Source organism: Gobius niger (assembly GCF_951799975.1).
Source record: "Gobius niger genome assembly, chromosome: 3".
NCBI lineage: Eukaryota > Metazoa > Chordata > Actinopteri > Gobiiformes > Gobiidae > Gobius > Gobius niger.
In genome coordinates, this window is record NC_136854.1 from 38,305,553 (window position 1) to 38,325,654 (window position 20,102).

At 45.3% G+C, this 20,102-nt stretch overlaps 1 protein-coding gene and 1 long non-coding RNA gene across 6 annotated transcripts in view; one reads left to right on the top strand and one right to left on the bottom strand.

The window, feature by feature from the left end:
* Positions 1-20,102, bottom strand: part of LOC306960926 — a 1,017,426-nt gene that overhangs the window by 401,052 nt on the left and 596,272 nt on the right. The gene's annotated exons all lie outside the window — the stretch shown is intronic.
* pcdh18a (protocadherin 18a) lies at positions 10,132-18,714 on the top strand. 4 transcript variants are annotated; one of them, XM_079554464.1, is made up of 4 exons: positions 10,132-13,421; positions 14,061-14,149; positions 14,762-14,934; positions 17,190-18,714. In XM_079554464.1, the coding sequence occupies exons 1-4, from the start codon at positions 10,935-10,937 to the stop codon at positions 17,969-17,971; spliced, it is 3,531 nt and encodes a 1,176-aa protein (XP_079410590.1). In that variant the 5' UTR covers positions 10,132-10,934; the 3' UTR covers positions 17,972-18,714. The 4 variants fall into 4 exon arrangements, with proteins under 4 accessions (XP_079410590.1, XP_079410591.1, XP_079410592.1 ...); XM_079554465.1 differs by having other exon boundaries at positions 10,141-13,421; positions 17,193-18,713; XM_079554466.1 differs by having other exon boundaries at positions 10,145-13,421; positions 14,094-14,149; positions 17,190-18,713.

Sequence of the window (20,102 nt, forward strand, 5' to 3'; positions counted from 1 at the left end):
CCCATGGTCTTCACAAACTATAGAGCTGGATATTAATTATAATTTAAACAACAATTTAAATAATCAGTAACATTATTGTCGCTGAACTTCTATGGCCGTTGTGGAAAGACATTCATAGTTTGTAAAACAATTGTTGTAAGGTTGTTGTAAAAGAAGAACGTTTGAGCTTCTTTTGCACCTGTAAAAATATCAAGTAGAAAAGGGGGTGGGACTAAATAAGGTCACACTTCAACCCACTCCTTTTTGAACAATTGCTGTGTTGGTATCCATTACTTGTATCATCATTGTTTTTAAATTGTTCGAAATAAACTAAACTAAAAAAAAAAAAGAGGCCATAAGCGCCACTGCAGGTGTCGTAGCATGTTCCATTTTTTTAATCATTAACTTGGCTGTAAATACTGTTTAAGTGGCGCTAGCCCACAGTTAGCTTTGCCCGTTAGCCTGTTAGCTTCTTCTTTGTGATTCCATTAGCGTGTATTGGTGATTCCGACCCGGAGGCAGGAAAGTTGCAATTGTGGTTTTCTTGCCAGAGACACCAGGGAGACGTGAAAGACCCTCCAATCATCGCATCAACACTTGTATTACTACGAAAAGGATTTATTTAGGTCAACAAGTGACTTACTTCATCGTTAAGGTAAGATGTTCTATATTTAGAGGATGAATGCTGAGGTCTGAAATGCCCTTCTAATTATCCATCACCTCAACAAGCTACATCTTGCCTTCAGAATATCGTGAATGAATGTGCATTTGTTTCCCTCACATGTACGTGCTTTGGTAGTAACTACAGTAGTTAAGCAACAAGCAACAAGTTATCATGAGTCCAAAAGTTCAAGTCTTATCTCAATCCCAAGCCTGCATACAAAGGGGGTTGAAACAGGGCAGCCTTCAAGAACACTCAGACTTAATTCCAATAATCAAACCGTCACTCTGGTAAGTTTTAATGGGCTATAAATTGAAGATGAAATAAAAAATGTACAAGCTACACAAATTTTTTTTTTTTTTTTTATCTTACACAAACTAAAATCTCATAATGCTTGATGTCTTGACTGGCTTGAATTGTGCTCCACCAATCCAAGGTAGCGGCGATAATGTTTAAGGGGAAGAATTTCAAGCTATTTGTTCTCTGAAGAGCTTGTGTAATTAATACATTTACAGGATGTAAAGCAGCTCAACAAGTTGCAGCAGAATGTATGTACCTTCTTTTTAAAGATTAACCATTGAATCTGTCCAAAGAAGTGGCTTTCCTTTGATACCATAGCGGCGAATAAAAGGCTTTAAATTGAAAGTTTTAGAGGTTTATACAAATGTTGATAAAGGTTTATTCAGGTGAGAGTGAAAGCAGATTTGACCTCGGTGTAATGTTGTGGTTGGGTGTCAGGGTTTGATGTAGCACTTGTTGTGTACACTTAATTAAATCATTAGAAATCACTGTTCTTGTTTAGCTGTTCTCAGTGTCTTCACGCCACCAGACGAAAATCTAATTAAAGCGGGTCTTTAAAGGGTTAAAATAGACTTGGAGTGGACTAAATCGTGTGTAAATAACAAAAAAGCTGAACTTAACCCGCATTACTAAAGCATAAATGACATGGTCTCTAATCAAAATCGATAAAGTAAAGGGAAGAGTGCGTTAGCAGATTGGAAGATACAGTCTTTTCTTAAAGGAACAGGCCACCGTTTTTCCACACTGAGATATGTTCTTGCCTGAGCTTAGACGAGTTGATATGTACCTGTCTGGTCTTTGTGCGTGCCCTCAGTCACGCACAACAACCAAAGATGTTGATGTCCCAATGTATTCCTATGGTTCCAAACGGGGGTGAAGTTGGAAGCTACCACGCTCTTCCACGGGCACGCACAAAGACCAGGTACGTACAAACTTGTCTAAGCTCATGTAAGAACATAATCACAGTATGGAAGAACTGTGTGCTCTCAGTCATGCAAAAAGACCAAAGATGTTGTTAGCATTTGGCTTCTCCCAATGTATTCCTATAGCTCCAAACGGGTTGAAGTTAGAAGCGACCAAGCTCTTCCATGGGACGCACACAGACCAGACAGGTACACATCAACTTGTCTAAGCTCAGGTAAGAACATATCTCAGTATGGAAAAAACGGTGGCCTGTTCCTTTAAGCATAAATAAAATGGTCAATTGATCAATTTCGATAAAGTAAAGGGAAAAGTGTGTTAGCAGGTTGGAAGGTACAGCCTTTCCTTATCCCTGAACAAGAAGTTCAGTTCATTTCATCAAGACTGATTTGCTGTACTTTTCATTTTCAGAAACATGTAGAATCTAATTCCACTCATAGGAACACACTGACAAACCTAAACTGGCATTAATGGGGAACAACTGCATGGATGGATCAGGCTTTACTAATGTCGCCGTGAAATTACGGGTTCAGATGCGCTTTCTGCAGCCGTTCCATGCCATGACACGAGTCTCGACCTTGACGAGTCATTGCAATGAAGGTAAATAAAGAGCGGTTGAGTGGTGAGTGCTGTGCAGCTGATTGCTTGTGAAGTCTTTGTGTTTCGTGGTTCCGTGTCGAGGTATAGGTCAACGCTCTGCGCTGTCACTGCTGCTCAGTCAGTAAAAGTGTTGCGCGAAGTCGGCAAGGTATGACTCACTGAATAAGCCTCGCGAAGACTTCTCGAAGACCAGATAATGAGCAACCCAAAATACTAGCTCGGGTTTATTTATTTATTTCTATTTGATTTGTATTATTAGTATGATTCTTGAAAACCTCAGCAGTGAGTGGAGTGGTTATGTTCCAAATACGCCACATTTACTCAAAGTATTTGTGCTTGTATTAACCTAGTAACATAATGTAAAATAGGAAAGGACTCAAGACAATTTTTAAACATTAGACTTTAAGTGTTAAAATACAGGATTGAGCCTTTCCTTCTACTAGTGTAGAACTAGTGTGTTATTTTCCAAGTTATGACCATATTCTTATCTTATCATTTGACCTTTTGACTTCTCAAGAAATCCACCTGATTTTTTTATTTCTTTTTCTGAAAAGTAATAGCCCGCAGATCCAAACTTCTTCTCACCGGGGAGAGCATAATAGAAGAGAATAGCTAATGCATTGGTCATCTGCACATTGTGTCCGTGCCACAGTTAAAATGACACTTTGTACTGGTGTAGCAAAGGAAAAAGGTATGAATATTTTATACCCCTCTCCAGTGCATCAGTCAGTAAAAAGCCATAACAGCCAGTACTTTTCATTGGGCACAGGGGTTTGGAACTAGCGCAGCAGTGTGGTAATGCAGCCATTAGCTTTAGTTGAAGTTGTCAGAGAACTAGTCAGCAGTGGAGGAGGTGGTTTGGTTACCGTAACAATCTTGGCAGTAGGAGTAGGAGTAAGAGTGCAGTCGTGATGTTGAATGCATGAGCAATAAAAGAAGAAATTAAAGAAAAATGGTGGTGGTTATACTAGTAGGATAGGAAAGAGCTTTATTGTCACTGCAAAATTAATCACAACGAAATTCATTTTGAGAGCAGCCCCTTGCATAATCAGCATGAAAAACAATGGCATGGGGCGGAGCAAGTATAGAGAATAAGGCTACATAGACTGCTCATAAACTTTTGTGTTTGTTTTTTAACTTGACCTCGTGCCTGCAATAAAGGTTTGATTATAATCAAAGTTATTTTCACTAAAGGGTCTATCTCACTGGAGAAAGTTATGGAGACGTTTCTGCCGTGACTGGCAGTCTTTCCAACGAATCCGCAACTCTGATTGATTGTGCGCATGCAAAGGGCCAATCTCACCGGCCTGGAGACTAGCTGGAGTCTAGAGTCTCTGCATGGTGTCCAAGAGGTCTACACAGTCTCAAGCAGCTGTGGCAAGGTTGCGAACACTATTTGTCCTCCTCAACCTGTGAGATGTTACTGTGACGTCCCTGCAGTGTTTCAGAGACCTGTCCAATACCAGATCTCAAAGTTACTCCTTATGTCTCTTTGAGATCTGGTATCCGACTGGTCACAGAGACATTGCAGGGATGTCGCAGTTACATCTCACAGGTTGAGGACAACAAATAGTGTTCGCGGAGACCTCTTGGAGACCATGCCAAGCCCACATGGAGACTTTTTGAAGTTGTTTTCACCGAGACTCGCATTATCTCCAGGGGGACGTGTCAGAGACATCTTCGTGAGCAGCCGCAAACTCAAGTCTCCAACTGGTCTTCAACTAGTCTTCAGGCCAGTGAGATAGGGCCTTAAAGGAACAGGCCACCGTTTTTCCATACTGTGATATGTTCTTACCTGAGCTTAGACAAGTTCATGCGTACCTGTCTGGTCTATGCGTGCCTGTGGAAGAGCGTGGTACCTTCTAGCTTCACCCCTGTTTGGAGCCATAGGAATATAATGGGAGAGACCAAATGCTAACAGCATCTTTAGTCTTTTGCGTGACTGAGCGCATGCACAAAGACCAAACAGGTACGCATCAACTTGTCTAAGCTCATGTAAGAACATATCTCAGTATGGAAAAACGGTAGCCTGTTCCTTTAAAGCAAGAACAATTGTATCCTTAAGGTCAAGCACCTCTAGTATAGACATTTTCAAGTATTATGGTCGCACTTTTGCAGGATTGGTACATTTCCTTGATATTCATCACTTTGAAATACTGCACTAGCCACTACAAGCCATTCCCCTCTGTTTTGGGAGGGGCACCCTGGTGGCGCCTCTCTTAAGGTGCCCAGGCTCGTCCTCTCCATGCTTCATAGTTCTGCACAGGCCGTAAATTTGTCGACCAACTGTTGACATCGCCTGCAATATGCTGCAGCGGGTCTGTGATCATCACACGCAGAGTGCACAAGAACAAGGCTGCGCTCCCTTTCTCTTTCTGCACACACAATGGTGACCAACGAGTCATAAAGTCATAAAGCGCTATGGACCCGCGCAAAGAAAGCAGGGGAGAGCGGAGGAGAGCAGGATGAATAACAATGATAGGCGGTGATGGGGGGTGGTGAGTTTGTGTGTAGGCAAAGGGGGGGGGGGTGGAATGATCCTCTCCCTCCTGCAGCAGTGAAAGCAATCACTATGTGGTCCTGCTCCTCCCCTTTGGAAAGGAATCCACCAAATCGCTGCTAATTGAATGAGTGACAATGAGCGGGCAGACGAGGCGACAGATGCTCGCGTGCCTTTACGAGCGCAGCATCACTATGAGCATGAGGCGGGCTCCGGTCAGCCACACTCGGGCCGCCGCTGGGCCACTGTCCACCTGCTGCTTCCTTTGACCGTAGGGAGGAGCAGGGGTTATGAAAGGGAACGGTCGTCAATGTTGGGACAGACGCTTAATCTGCAAACTATTACTTTATGACCCCGTGGCTCAGGAAATGATGACACAGCTGTGAGTAAACAGAAGCCGGAATTAGCATCCAGTGGTTTTATGAGCGATGCAGGTCAGTGAAAGTGCATAAGGTAAGGTGCCTCAAGGTTCTTAGATTAGTTGGCGTCATCAGAAGAGGGTTCCCCCTCTTCTGATGACGCCAAACAGTGCACTTTTTTTGCACTGTTTTTTACCGGAAATATCACGATGTCCTAATGATATAATAAAGACAATCCTCAAAAGTTCTCAGTATTTTTGTTTTGTAACCACCACTTCTTCTGACATACAGTGCAGGTTAATGGCCCTGTGCCTGTTTATTTTTATGACAAAGAATGAAAGAGGAAGCCACTAAATTAGAATGTCAGTGGTGGTCCAAAGTCATTTCTAATTTTCTTAACTTGCAGCATCCCAATTCGTCACATTGATAAGTTTATGGGCACATTTCACAACTTGCACACTTTTCCGAGTCACTTTTGCCACACAAATGCTCGAAAAATAGTGTTTTTTAATTAAATGCACTGTATTTTTCCCACAAATGTCTCAGTTTACAATACACTTGTAGAAGACAAAACAAATACCATTCCATATGAATAAAATCAGATATAGTTCCTTTAATGAACATACGTACAGTGGTGTGCAAAAGTGTGGGCCCACCTTTAACTTTCCGACATTTTGCCACATTATGGACCATAAACATAAATATATTTAATTGAAGTTTTATGTGAAAGACACACACTAAGTGATACTTGATCGTGAAGTGAAATGAAATGTATACATGATTTAGATTTCTTTTTTTATAAATATAAAACTGAAAAGTGTGATGTGCAAAAGTACCGGCCCCCCTTTCCTTCTAGTGCAACCAATTGCCTTCAGAAGTTGCCTGGTGATTTCTGAATGATCACATGTTGATCCAATGACTAAATAGAGTCTACCTGTGTGTAATCTAATGTCAGTTCAAATACAGCTGCTCTGTGATGGTCTCAGAGGTCTGTTAAGAGACTATTTGGGAGCAGAAGCATCATGAAGTCCAAAAACACACCAGACAGGTCCGGGATTGAGAAGTTTAAAGCTGGGTTAGTTCATAAAAGATTTCCAAAGCTTTGAACAAGTACAGTTAAATACACCATCCAGGAATAGAAAGAGTCTGGCATCACTGCAAACCTACCAAGCCCCGGCCGTCCTCCTAAACTTACTGACCGAACCAGGACAGCACTGACCAGAGCTGTTACCAAGAAGCCTGTGATGACCCTGGATGAACTGCAGAGAGCTGGAGCTCAGGTGGGGGAAACTGTCCACAGAACAACTATTAGTCGTACACTGCACAAATCTGACCTGTAGCCATGGGTTAATTCGCTTCTGTTGTCCCCAAACACACTAGCTTTCATCCTGGTCTATTGTACATGTTTTAGAACAATGCAAACTCCACACAGAAAGACCAGTTATCAAAGCTTATTTAAGACCGATGTATTGTAAAAGCAGCTGTATTAAATTGTACTTTAACAAGAAAAAGGTAGCTTTTACAGTGACTTCACACAAAAGGTCTGAATCTTTTCACACAAAAGGACGATTCCCGTGGACTTTAGAAATTATAAATCTGTTGAACTTTGATTTCAATACGACAAAGGACATAAAAAAAGAAAGAAGAAAAAGAAACACTCTTGCAGCAAAATGTGTCAAAATATTTGATCGGCGCCTAGTTCGTAATTAGCAACTTACTTTTCCCCAGAGGAAATTGATGAAATGTGACAAATTGTTGAATGAAAAATATTTCTGTCGCGCAAATTTGGACAATTTCACAACTTCAATTCCACTTTAGCGAGGCTGTTAAAAAAAATCTGTTTGAATTGGCGAGAAGGAGCGGGGTGGGGAAAGTTAACACCAAACTTCACAAGATTAGTTTAGGATCTCTGCACCTGCTACCCAGAATGAATATTTCAGCTGATTTATTGGCATCAAAAGCAGCACGTTTGTTCAGCTCCTCTGGTTATGTAGCGTGCCTAAATCTATTAAGCCTCCATCTGTTTTGTACTTAGATTATGCCCCCTTTCTATACATTAATTGTTTTATTCGCTTCACTGTTTAAGACCCACCCCCACCTAGTCTGTCATTCTCCTGCTCCCTTCTTCCATAAACTCTGGGGCAGACTTTGTTCTCCAAATGTGATTAGCTTCCCCGGGACGCTGGGAGTAAATTGCATTACTGCATTGTGAGCATTGGAGCTATGGAAATGCTCCGGCGCCCGTATCAAACCTGTTTAAATACCAACATGTGCAAAACGGGAGTGAATGCAAACATTTTGTCGGGCATGAATGGTGGAAGACAGACAGGTTTTCTGGCAGATTTAAGAATGGCAGGGTTCACAAGGAGAGCTTCTGGTTGGTGTCTGCGCACGTTTTAGAATATGTAATGACTTATTGTTTTGTGCCGAAGCATCAAATGAACAACATGTCTCGCTTGGTGTCTCTATTCCATTTTGCACATAAACAAGTAACAAGCAGGTGGTAGTAAATAATTCATTTGTTTTGCATATCTTATATCCTTCTATTCCTTATAGGAAATTGTGGCCATACTAAGAATTCCTCCAGGAAAAAAATGGGTACTGTGTAATGTTTTTGATATTTGGGGCTTTTTATGTCCAAATGGTCACATTAGTATTCATATAAACATGGATAAACAACACATCTCCTCCTAATGTGATATAAATGTGCTTACTTTTATGATATATTAATGATATGATCAATTGGTCGATTAATTCACATACTATTCATTCTGCAAATGTGTTTATTCTCTTAACATCCACTTGCGAAGGGAATGCATTTGTAAATTAGCATTTTGTGCCATAACCCGACACCGAGCATCCAACCGACTTGGCTTGGTCAGTGTGTTGCTGCACACTGTCCCTGCACGAATGGAGCATTTTAATAAATAATTCATAATCATGACCTATTGCATCTCTGTTCCAAGATATGTAAACATGCTGAAATATTATATTGTTTTTACTGGAAACACTTAAAGGGTCTATACGGAGTTTAAAAATGTTATGTAATTATGTATGTTCATCCCCCTACATGTTCCAGCAATGTCCTAATGTGTAGAATGAGCCCAGACCTGTTCACTACAAGTGCCTCGAAAATCCTGCACTGTCACTCAAAAAGGTGTTACTTCGAGTCCGAAGTGCCGTCATGCGCGAGCTGAATATAGAAGCTGCAGTTACACATAAGACCTGAGGTGGCAGTAATGAGCATGAAATGACCAACTTGCATCTAGCCCCTTTAATGTTACTCACAATTACAAAAACAGAACAGAACAAATGTGGCGTAAATGTTGTTTTGGTTTTGGCTCTCGAGACATTATCAAAATAGAAATCCTAATCGGCCTCGTACTTTGCATTTCATGATATCAGAACTGAAAGGCACTTGTAAAGGGACTCTATCCGACCTCAAAAATCTTAGCATTCAATCTTATCTTATTAAGTTTGCAAATTCCAGCACTTAAAGCACAGGACCGTATTCTGAACTTCCAAAGGAGAAATGGCAAATTCACATAAACTCTCATTCATGTCCTCATTCTTTGTAGTTGTAGTATTTTAAACCACTAAAGGACCTGGTTTACTAAGCCAGGTGCTAAATTGCAAGTAATGCTAAAACACAGCCCATGTGATTAAACAGCGCGTTGCAACTGATTCATATCATTAGAGCAAATCTGAGGGTAAATGTGTTTGTGCTGTGGCTTGTTCGTGTTTATTAAAGACAAAAATCGCCTGCGCCTCCTATTTTGCAAATGTACAAACGTCCACCACTTGGTAAATCAGACCCTAAGCGTAGATCCTACTAACATATACCTTCATGTCATATAAGGAAGGATTTACATAAGTATACAAGCCTCCTCTCCTGGTGCATCTTTATCGTGAGTGCCCCAGTCACATTATGCCAGTGTTCGAGCCGTTCTTCTGGCATGTATTTCATGAGTGGCAGTTTAGAGGCTTTTATCTCTTATGACAATTCATTTTCTCACAGTTGTGCAGGGTTCAGGGCTCGGCTGGAGTGGAGTGAAGTACGTTAGGCTTAATCGCTCGGTCTGCGGTGCCAAATACATGTCGCCAGATGGTACTCCAGAATGCAGCACTCCCAGTTGTGCACATTTGTCAAAGTTTACATCTCTGTCTCCATTCTGTCTTATTTGTGAAAGTGGAACTTTACAGTCTCGCAATAAGTTGGGGTCATAATGACTTTGTTCTTCACTTTTTGATCACGCCTTTTGCATAATAGCCAAACCCCTGTTGTGAAATAAGATGATGAAACTGATGTCACAACAAAAAAACGCCGCACAATTAATGCATCTAAAATTAGTGAAAATGTGTTTGTTTATTGAGGTTGCTGCAAACATCATAATGTTCATGAAAATATATTGATATGAATATGTATATTCAGTAGGCTGGGGAGTGCACCCCCCAGAGTACATTATGGGTGCCTGCTGTTGTCAAAATCTCCTCATTCTGCTGCAGCGAGTTTGAAGTGATGTTAAACAGATTTATTCACGGGACAGAGCTGTTCTTCGGCGTGACCAACTCTTTCAAGGCATTCATTAGAGTCCAGCGCTCTTTCTGCCCGATTCGCCACACAGCTTACTGCGCTTACTCACACCGATAGACAGCCACAGATGAAGCGCATGAGAAATATGCACTGCGCGCCACCGGCATCTACAAAGTGGGAGAAGCGGGTAGTCAGCTGCCACTTGAAAGCGCGATAGAATACTATAAGCATGTTGTGAGCGTAATGCCCAGGCATCCAGGAGCGATGACAGCTGCCATTGGCTGCCTGCGCTGCTTTTCAAAAGTGTGCCTTGTGCGCCTAAACGCGCGGTGTACTAAAGCTTGAGCTGAACAGATTTTCTGACTCTTCTAATGAGCGTTTGGACTTTACGGCGCCTCCGTGCTGTCAGAGAACAGACCAGAAGCGAGAAACTCTTAAACTCGGGTGGTTTTATGGCAATAAAATACGACGCCGTTTTGAACGAAGGTTTTTTTTTTTTCTTGTGCACTTTATTTCCCCCACTGTTCATTGTGCTGCTTTAGAAAGTGGGGGAATTGAGGGCGGGGTTTCTGCACCCTCCGCGTCTCCTCCTCCCCTGGAGTCCGGAGTGGCCACCAGCCAGGGTCTGATTTAAGAAGCGTTTGTCTTTCCCGGCATGAAAAGGAAGGAAGAAAGAGAAAGGGGGGGCTGTCGGTGATGTACAACGAGTTTGGTTTGAGGCGGGTTATTTTTGGGAAGCGTAGTGTGTGCGCGCACAGGCGGCTCAAACGCAGAGAGGGAGCGAGACAGAGCGCACGGCTCTCAGCAGACGCACAGAGGAGCGACTGAGAGAAAGACGCGCGGATACCAGTGTCATTCAGCAGTTCTTACGCGCACTGGACCACTGCAGAACAGAATTCTAACAAGAAAAGGAGGACTTGTATGCCTGTTCTAGGAATGTGCGCATTTAACCAGCGCGTTTTTCTTCATGCCATTCTTGGAAAAGCGATGCTATTGACTGAGAAAGAAGCGCATTCCATTTGGTAAACTGTGGCGGACTCTTGCTTTACCTTTTGTCGCTGTTTTGGAGTTTATAAAACAATGAATCCAACGAAAGAAAAGAGTCTCCTTTGCGCAAATATGTGGAAACTTGTGGCTCTTTTATGTCTCGTCTGCCACGTCTCCGGTAAGACAATCAAATACCAAATTTACGAAGAACAGAAAGTGGGCACTGTCATCGCTCGACTCAAAGACGACGTGGCAGATGTTTTGGCCAAACTTCCCAGCTCGGTGTCCCTGCGCTTCCGAGCGATGCAGCGGGGCACGTCGTCTCTGCTGACGGTGCGCGAGGCGGACGGGGAGATCAGCGTGCGGACCAAGATCGACCGCGAGAAACTCTGCGAAAAGAACCTAAACTGCTCGATCCAGTTCGACGTGCTCACGCTGCCCACGGAGCACCTGCAGCTTTTCCACGTCGAGGTGGAAGTGCTGGATATAAACGACAACGCGCCCCAGTTCGCCCGACCGGTCATCCCGATCGAAATCTCCGAAAGCGCGGCCGTGGGAGCGCGCATTCCGCTGGACAGCGCCACGGACCCGGACGTGGGGGAGAACTCGCTGTACACGTACGCGTTGGAGCCGAACAATTTCTTCAAGATTGACATCCAGTCCAGGGGCGATGGGGTTAAGTACGCGGAGCTGGTGGTGCTGAGGGAGCTTGACCGAGAGGTGCGCTCCGGCTATGAACTTCAGTACACGGCGTCAGACAGGGGCGTACCCCAGAGGACCGGCTCTACCCTCCTCAAAATCAACGTGATGGACTCGAACGACAACAGCCCCGTGTTCGAAAAGTCCTCGTACGTCATAAACCTGCCCGAAAACTCCCCGGTCGGCACTTTGCTCATTGACTTGAACGCCACGGACGCGGACGAGGGCACCAACGCCAAGATAGTGTACTCCTTCAGCAGTCACGTGGCCCCCAAAATCATGGAGACGTTCAAAATTAACCCCGACACGGGCCACCTCACCCTGCTCCGGCGCGTGGACTACGAGACGATGAACTCCTACGACATAGACGTCCAAGCGCAGGACATGGGACCTGGCTCCATGCCCTCCCACTGCAAGATCCTGGTCAAAGTTGCGGACGTGAACGACAATAAGCCGGACATTAGTATTAACCTGATGTCCACGCAGGGGAACGGGGACGCCGCTTACGTCCCCGAGGCTTCCCCCTTGGACACTTTTGTGGCTCTGGTGCGCGTCGAGGACTTGGACTCCGGCCTGAACGGTGAAGTCGAGTGCAAATTACACGGCCAGGGCTATTTCAAGCTGCAGAAGACTTACGAGAATAATTACATGATATTGACTAACGTCTCGCTGGACAGAGAGAAGAGATCGGAGTTCAGCCTCACCGTGGTGGCCGAGGACAAGGGCACCCCAAGTCTCTCCACCATCAAGCACTTCACTGTCCACGTCACCGATGAAAATGACAACCCCCCACGTTTCGAGAAAGGCAGGTATGAGATTTTCAAATCAGAGAACAACGCGCCCGGGGCATATCTGACCTCCATTATGGCGACTGACCCCGACTTGGATGCCAATGGGCAAGTCAGCTACTCTATCCTCGAAAACTCAGTTCACGGCAGCTCCATCTCCACTTACGTGACCATTGATCCCTCGAATGGTGCCATATATGCCCTGCGCACGTTTGACAGGGAGGACGTGAGCCGCATTTCCTTTGTGGTTCAAGCCAAAGATTCAGGGAAGCCCCCACTTTCGAGCAACGCCACTGTCATTTTGAACATCCTGGATGAGAACGACAACCCGCCGATCATCGTGGTCCCCCAGCTTTGGAACTTCAGCGCTGACATCCCAGCATCCAAGTTCACAGAGGCGGGGCAGCTCGTCACAGTGGTCAGAGCAACAGATAGGGACACAGGAGTCAATGCTGAGCTGATATGCACCATAGTGAGTGGGAATGAGGAGGGCTTCTTTCTGATCGACCCAAGAACATGTGAGATCCACGCCAACGCCAGTCTGGAGAACTTCCCCCATGAACACGTTGAGCTGACAGTGGTGGTCAGAGATCAGGGGAGCGAGAGCCTTAGCGCCAAAGCGGTCTTAAAAATCACCCTCTACGAGAACATGGAGAACCACGTGCAGGTGATGGACCAGGGAGAGTCCTCTCTGGATGTATCCCTCATCATCATCATCTCCCTGGGGGCCATCTGCGCCGTGCTCCTGGTCATCATGGTGGTCTTCGCGGCCCGCTGCAACCGCGAGAAGAAGGACAACAGGAACTCGTACAACTGCAGGGTGGCCGAGTCGACCCACCAGCACCACCCGAAGAAGCCGTCCCGCCAGATCCACAAGAACGACATCACCCTGGTGCCCACGGTGAACGGGACGCTGCCGATCAGGGCGCACCACCGCTCGCCCTCCGCGACGCCCCCCATGGACCGCGCGCAGATGGGGAGCCGGCAGAACCACCACAGCCGGCAGTCCCTGAACAGCCTGGTGACCATCTCGTCCAATCACATCCCGGAGAGCTTCGCCCTGGAGCTGGCGCACGCCACCCCGCCAGTGGAGGTGAGCACGCAGCAAAATCAAATTACTCTGGCATTTCAACTGTGGTCCCTTAGCCCCTTTCCAAATTTTCTCTCACTGTGCTCAACCCCCCCCCCCCCCCCCCCCCATCACACCCCTCCCTCTTCTACTCCCCCCCTTCTCCCTTTAACCCCCTCTCCCATCTTCCTCATCATCTTCTCCACACAGCTGTTTGAACAAATTAACTTGTCTCCGTGTATGACAGCACCTTAATCAACACTGGCCTGTAGTTTGAACTGACTCTCATTAAGACTTGTTGGCGATTACGCATGTGTCTCTGTCTTTACCTTGTTTACACTTGTCACCCACGTTACCCCCTCCCTCACCCCCCCTACCTCATCACCCCCCCCCCGTCCCCCCCCGCCCCGTCACACGTCTCCATATTCATCTAAACACCCCCCCTCGCTCTTCCCCCTTTTTTTGTTTTCTATTGTCATCCATTTTGTCTCATGCTCTTTATCATCAACCATTTTGTGTTTACTCATCCATTGTTTTGTCTCTTTTTTTGTCCTTCCTTTCTTTGTTTTCTTTTTTTTTTACCCTCATCTGTTATCCATCCCCCCTTTTATTTATTTTTTTTTGTTTTATTTTCTTTTTTTTTTCTGTTATTTTCGGATGTAGCAAGTCTCACAGCTTCTGTCCATGCTCCATCAGGGCCAGTACCAGCCCAGACCCAGTTTCCGTGGCAACAAATACTCCCGCAGCTACAGGTAAATGACCCCCCCCCCCCCTCTAAAAAAAAAAAAAAAGCAATTCTATTTTATTTACTTTTCAAACCACTTGTTCTTCATTGTGTTACTACATGTCTCCAACTACCTGTTGTGCGGTTGCTCGCTCAGTTCAATGTAGACCATAGTTGTTGTTGTTGCTTTATTTTAATGGTGTGTTTCTTGTACTTCCCGCATCATGCCAGTGTCATTCAGTTCAGAGATTAGCAACCCATCCGTCCATAGATATCACAGCAGTGGTCCGCTCTAGCACATATTAAAGTATGAATCCATCACTTTTTCGAAATAACATTCCCCTTTGATTTGTAGATGACATATTTATGAGCACCCCCAGTGGCTGCAGTGAAAGATTTACAGATAGACATACCTGCTCCGAGGATTTATGGCCCAAGCCTAGTCTAGAGACTTGATAGATTTTTACAAACAGCCTAAAGTTTTATTTGATGGATTCATCCTTTTTTTAGTCCCCTGACAGATTCAGATCACAAATCAATGACACCTGCCTGCAAACAAACTGCATTTTTCTTGTTTGTTTTTTCTCCCCCAAAATGAAACTCTTCCCTAACTTTTACTCCGACGCTGCTGCCTTCGTAGGTATGCGTTACAAGACATGGACAAGTTCAGCCTGAAGGACAGTGGCCGTGGGGACAGCGAGGCGGGGGACAGTGACTGTGAAATGGGCCGAGAATCCCCCGTGGACAGGTTGCTTCTGGGGGAGGGTTTTTCTGACCTCATCCATCTCGAGATGCACCATCGCCTCCACCCAGGTGAGACACGGCGCGATGTCGCCCCCCGCCCACTCCCGTCACATTCTCTCACTGTCATTGGCTGCTCTGGTGAACCTTCCCCACCACCCCACCCATTTACGTGAGCAGCACTGAACCAAAACACCTTTGTCACACTTAGTTTTCCCTTTAGAGCTGCATGAAATCTCACTTCATTGTGCAGAGTGAGTGCAGGTTTGCCCAGATCTGTCATGTCCCTCTAGGCTTTTAAACTTTAAACAATAGGAAACTGTTGACTACATTCAAAGTGGCATTTTAACTCCCTCACTGGACACGAGCATTGATTGAAGGCCACTGAAGCAACCTTACAGCGTGACCTGATCATCACACAGTTTGTTGTATGCACTGGAAAAATGACCTCCATGACCATAAACTACTTAGGATTGTTTGAATGAACTCCTACGAGACCAGATAGAAGATGCCAATGCCAGTGGAACAAGCATACATCCCACTTGCAATCAGACAAGTGAACTTTTGCATTTATGCATTTCTCACTTGAAAGGATGCAAAATATTCGGAAATAGGAAAAGAATGTGCTTGTTCCAAAAAATACCTCATCTAAGACTCGACCAAACGTACTCAAAGTTTCGATCTATTCCCTATCTATAAATGTGTGTCATCCCTTCCTGAAGATGATCATTATGCTTCCAGTGTGTTCATTCTTAACAGGCAGAGAGCACACTAATGTAACAGGTCTTCTAAAACCAGTTTACATCTCTGTTTGTTAGACCTCCATTTGAACTCCACACTGTATTCCAGCCACACTGTGTTGAAGATCTCTCTGTGTTCACATATCCTTAAACCCTGCTCTTTCGAACCCCCTGGTAACACGTTTCGAGCTCAGGCCCCACCTGTGCATCCTCCTCTTACTTACGGCTGAGACTAATTTCAGCACCACGGACAGCGCCGGCCCCCTTTTATAAAGCCTGTTATTAGTCCGCCTGCCGCACTGTCCCTGTCGCTAACGCCGTTTTCCGCCGCTCACCCCTGAACACAGACACAATCCACCCCCCCCACCCCACCCTCCCTCCCCATTGTACAGGGGCCCATTCTTCTACCCAGCCCCTCATTTCCACGCTCGTTATCACATTCACTGAGGTTACGCTGTGTCTCGCTGCCTTTGCGTTGCCTTCATGCGCGTGTGTGTGTGTGTGTGTGTGTGTGTGTGTGTGTGTGTGTGTGTGTGTGTGTGGCGAGAGGGAGGGAGGGGGGGAAAGGGTTGGGGATTGGGGGGTGCGTTATCTGCCCTTAAGATAGAGCCATGTCTGTAAAAATCCTCCCTGGAGCGGAGATGAGTCGCCCGTCACTCATCGGGAACGCATCGTAGGGTGGTGTGTGTGTGTGTCTTTTTTTCTCTTCTTCCTTTTCTTTTCTTTCTCTTTCTCTTTTTTTCCCCCCCTCACTGTGAGTGACAGTAGTGCACTTTCATGTCTGAACTGAGGAGAATTCATCGTAATTGCTTTTAGAGCGATGTTATTCTCCCACTACGGCGTGCTGACTCTGCCCCTCCTCTGCATCTCCCTGCCTCACTTGTTAATGTATTCCCTATCATTATTGAGATCGAGTGACGGCGAGGCGTGCTTGGACACTGTCTTTTTTTTATTTTTATTTTTTTTTGCCTCGCTCTGAGAAAGACTCGGAGGTTTATTGTTGTTCTACCTTTTATGCTAATAATGAAGGGAAAAAAAAGGAGCACTAATGGCCCGTGAGCAAGGATTATCCCTATTTCTCTTCAGCAGATTTAATTTGTTTAGATTTTTCTATTTAGATGGCCCGCTCAAACTAGATATGATAAAAGAGCTCGCTAAATAAGCCGCGCAGTTGGAGTTTGCGGGCAAATATCGCATTAAGAGTCCGCCTCTGGTGTCATCTGGGACGGATTTACCAGGCAGCCATTTACATTCCCCATTATGCGTTTTCCTTGTTACCTGAAGATACCCGCAACACATTGTCTGACGATAGAAAATGCATCACAATGGGCCCCTGAGAACAGCATAAAGGCATTCTGAAACCACAAACAAAACAGTGCGGTGTAAAATATTTAAAACCTTATGTGGGTAACCACCTGTGCTTCATTTTTCACCGGGAGTATTTCTCTGTTTTCCAATGCAAGACGAGCACACTCCACCCTTTGTATATTTTAAACATATTGATCTTTCCAGTCGGACAACGTTAACATGTCAAAGGTCATCCCATCTGGTGAAACTTTAAGCAACTTTTTCCTGTCTGTGTTTCAGCAGCTATGAGACTGTGCACCGATGAATGCCGCGTCCTTGGACACTCTGACCAGTGCTGGATGCCCCCTCTGTCCCTGCCCACCTCCTCGTCCGACTACCGCAACAACATGTACATCCCCGGCGAGGAATCGACCCAGCAACCCCAGCCGCAAACGGACGACGACCAGTCCTCCGTCGATTCGGAGCGCCGCAAAAGCTTCTCCACGTTCGGGAAAGAGCCCGGCAGCGAGGACGGGGCGGCCGGCGCCGTGGTCGGGGGGAGCGAGGTCGCGGGGGGCGGGGCTGGATCCCTCCTCAACGAGATGAACAGCGTTTTCCAAAGGCTCCTCCCTCCGAATGTGGATACTTACGCGGAGTGCAACGAAACCAGTCAGCCCGCGCTGCCCCCGTCCGCCGGCGACCGGCCGGTGGGGCGCGCCAATGCTAACGCTAACAACGCGGTGCCGCAGGACAGCAGGAGGGGGTTGCTACCGGGCGGGAAAGGCGCGGCGTACCCTCCCGGCGTGGCGGCGTGGGCGGCCAACTCGCACTATTTAAATCCAGCCCCGAACAGCCACGTTTCGAACACGCCCACCACCACGTCCACGTCCACCTCCACAAACGCGCAGGCCCCTCACCTCAAGTGGCTCCCGGCCATGGAGGAAATCCCCGAAAACTATGAGGAAGACGACTTTGATGGGGTTTTTCAGAAGAGAAGCGAGGGCCGCCATGACGCCAACGTGGACACTAGTGAGTTGGTGCACGAGATCAACAAACTGCTGCAGGACGTCCGGCAGAATTAGAGACTCCGCGTGGGTTCACTGTGTGTCATAGGGGGACAGTTCACAACGCCTGCTTCTTTGTGCCAATCAATATGAACTTTTCGAAAGACTGTTGCCAGTACATAGCTCGTCTTATTTGTTTTACCAAATATCTCCTTATACTAAGTGCTGACTCTTCGAGGAAAAATCGAAAGGAAGCACTGAAGTGTCTTGAAGGCATCAAAGAGCGCCTGCGAAAGGACGGGCTGCTCGATTCTTATCAGCGTTTCTTGAAGTTCAGCTTGAATGAGTGATTTCAAACCGAGATCCACCAAACTGTACCCTTCCTTCATTCATAATGTTTACAGCTGACTCCATGGGGAACAGTGGTCTCGCTTATGCTTTTACAGTGTACAATATTGTACAGTGTCTGTGAAAAACGGCAAATCACTTGAATATTGTGCTCTTTTTCTGTTTTTGTTATGATGGAATGTAACTGTACAATTTGAACTTTGTATTTTAAAAATACACCCTTTTTTACATCTATATATTTATATGTGTCATGTATGTTTGTACAGAAAGGAAGAAAACAAATGTCTATTTTTTATAATGTCACTGCATGTCTTAATCACTCAATGTGTCCGTCGTCCCTTTTCTTGTTATTTTATAAAACTGTATTTAATTTTGTTATTGAAAGTGCGTGTGTGTACCAAAATATCACATTCCAATGCAGTTCCATGTTGGGATTTGATTTTGTATGGTAATATTGTGACCAGTGGCTGAAAATAAAGTGAAGAGATTCATAAATGTGCCCGAAACGTTATTTTCCCTTGTATGAAGCGAGCTCCCCCAATTTCCAACCCTAGCATATAATTGACACCACTTTCTCCACCGCCTCTTTGTCTCTTAGCACCCCCTAACGTCCACTCTGGGTACTGCAGCTGTTTCTGTATGCACAGCCAGGGCCTGCTGTGTGCTTTCAGCCTCTCCCACATTTCACATGCATTACTAATAACTATGCTATTAGCCATAAATGCATTCCCAAATGATCCGCACAGATTAAAATTCATTTAGGCGTTAATTTACTTTCCGAGCAGTTCTGTTGAGCCGCCTCTCTTCTCCATGAGCACATCGGGCTTATGGTAAATATGTTTTGCGCAAATGAACAGCATCATTGATAGTGCCTGCCCCGTGATGAGAAATCAGGAGCATGATGTTGTACAAGGCCGCCATATGGACTTGTAACACAATTAAACTGAACAGGGGAGATGAGTGTTGCTCCTCCCCGTTGCTGCTCGCTGTAGTATATAGTTTACGGTGATGGACAAAGTTATGGGCGGCTTATAAGCTGCGCCGTTCGAAGGGAAGGAACTCGATGACGGAGGCAAGATGAAGCAATTAACTTCACGAGACAAGGCTTTTTAGGTAAAGGTTGCCATTAGCATAACACGTAGGAAGCACAAACAGCAATAATAGAGCGGTCTCGAGGGAGGACTTCACCAAGGCGCTGTCAACACTTTCAGATTTTGTTTTTTGTTTGTGTGATGTTCTGTATACTGACATAAGAAATGAAATGCAAGCCCGCGTAATGTACAGCAACAAATAAAAGCACAGAAAAGCTTCTCAAATTGTAGAATGTTTTCCATAGGTGGAGCGTGTAGATGATATTGATTAGCATTTTTAAGTAACTGGACCCAGCACTTTATTGTAAACATTGCGTTGTTGTGCTGTTTCATGTAAGCCAGGCTCAATATAAGTGCATGGGTGAGTGGATATTTTTGATCAAATGTTGGCTGAACCACTGAAGACCAAAGACAACAAGACATTTTGAGTTTTGGCAAAGTTTTTTATCAGTACTGAGTGCCAAGCAACAGCATACTGTTAGACAAATGTACAATATGTGTGTGTGTGTGTGTGTGTGTGTGCGTGTGTGTGTGTGTGTGTGTGTGTGTGTGTGTGTGTGTGTGTGTGTGTGTGTGTGTGCGTGCGTGCGTGCGTGTGTGTGTGTACATTTTGAAGGTCTGTTTGAGGGTCAAGATGTGGTTTTAGGGTTAGGGTTAGAATTGTGTTTAGATTAGGGTTAGGATTAAGGTTAGGGTTAGGGTTAGGGACCCTAGAGTCTGGGTAATCCAGTCCATAACATTCTGGATGATGTTATGCATTAACAGTGACA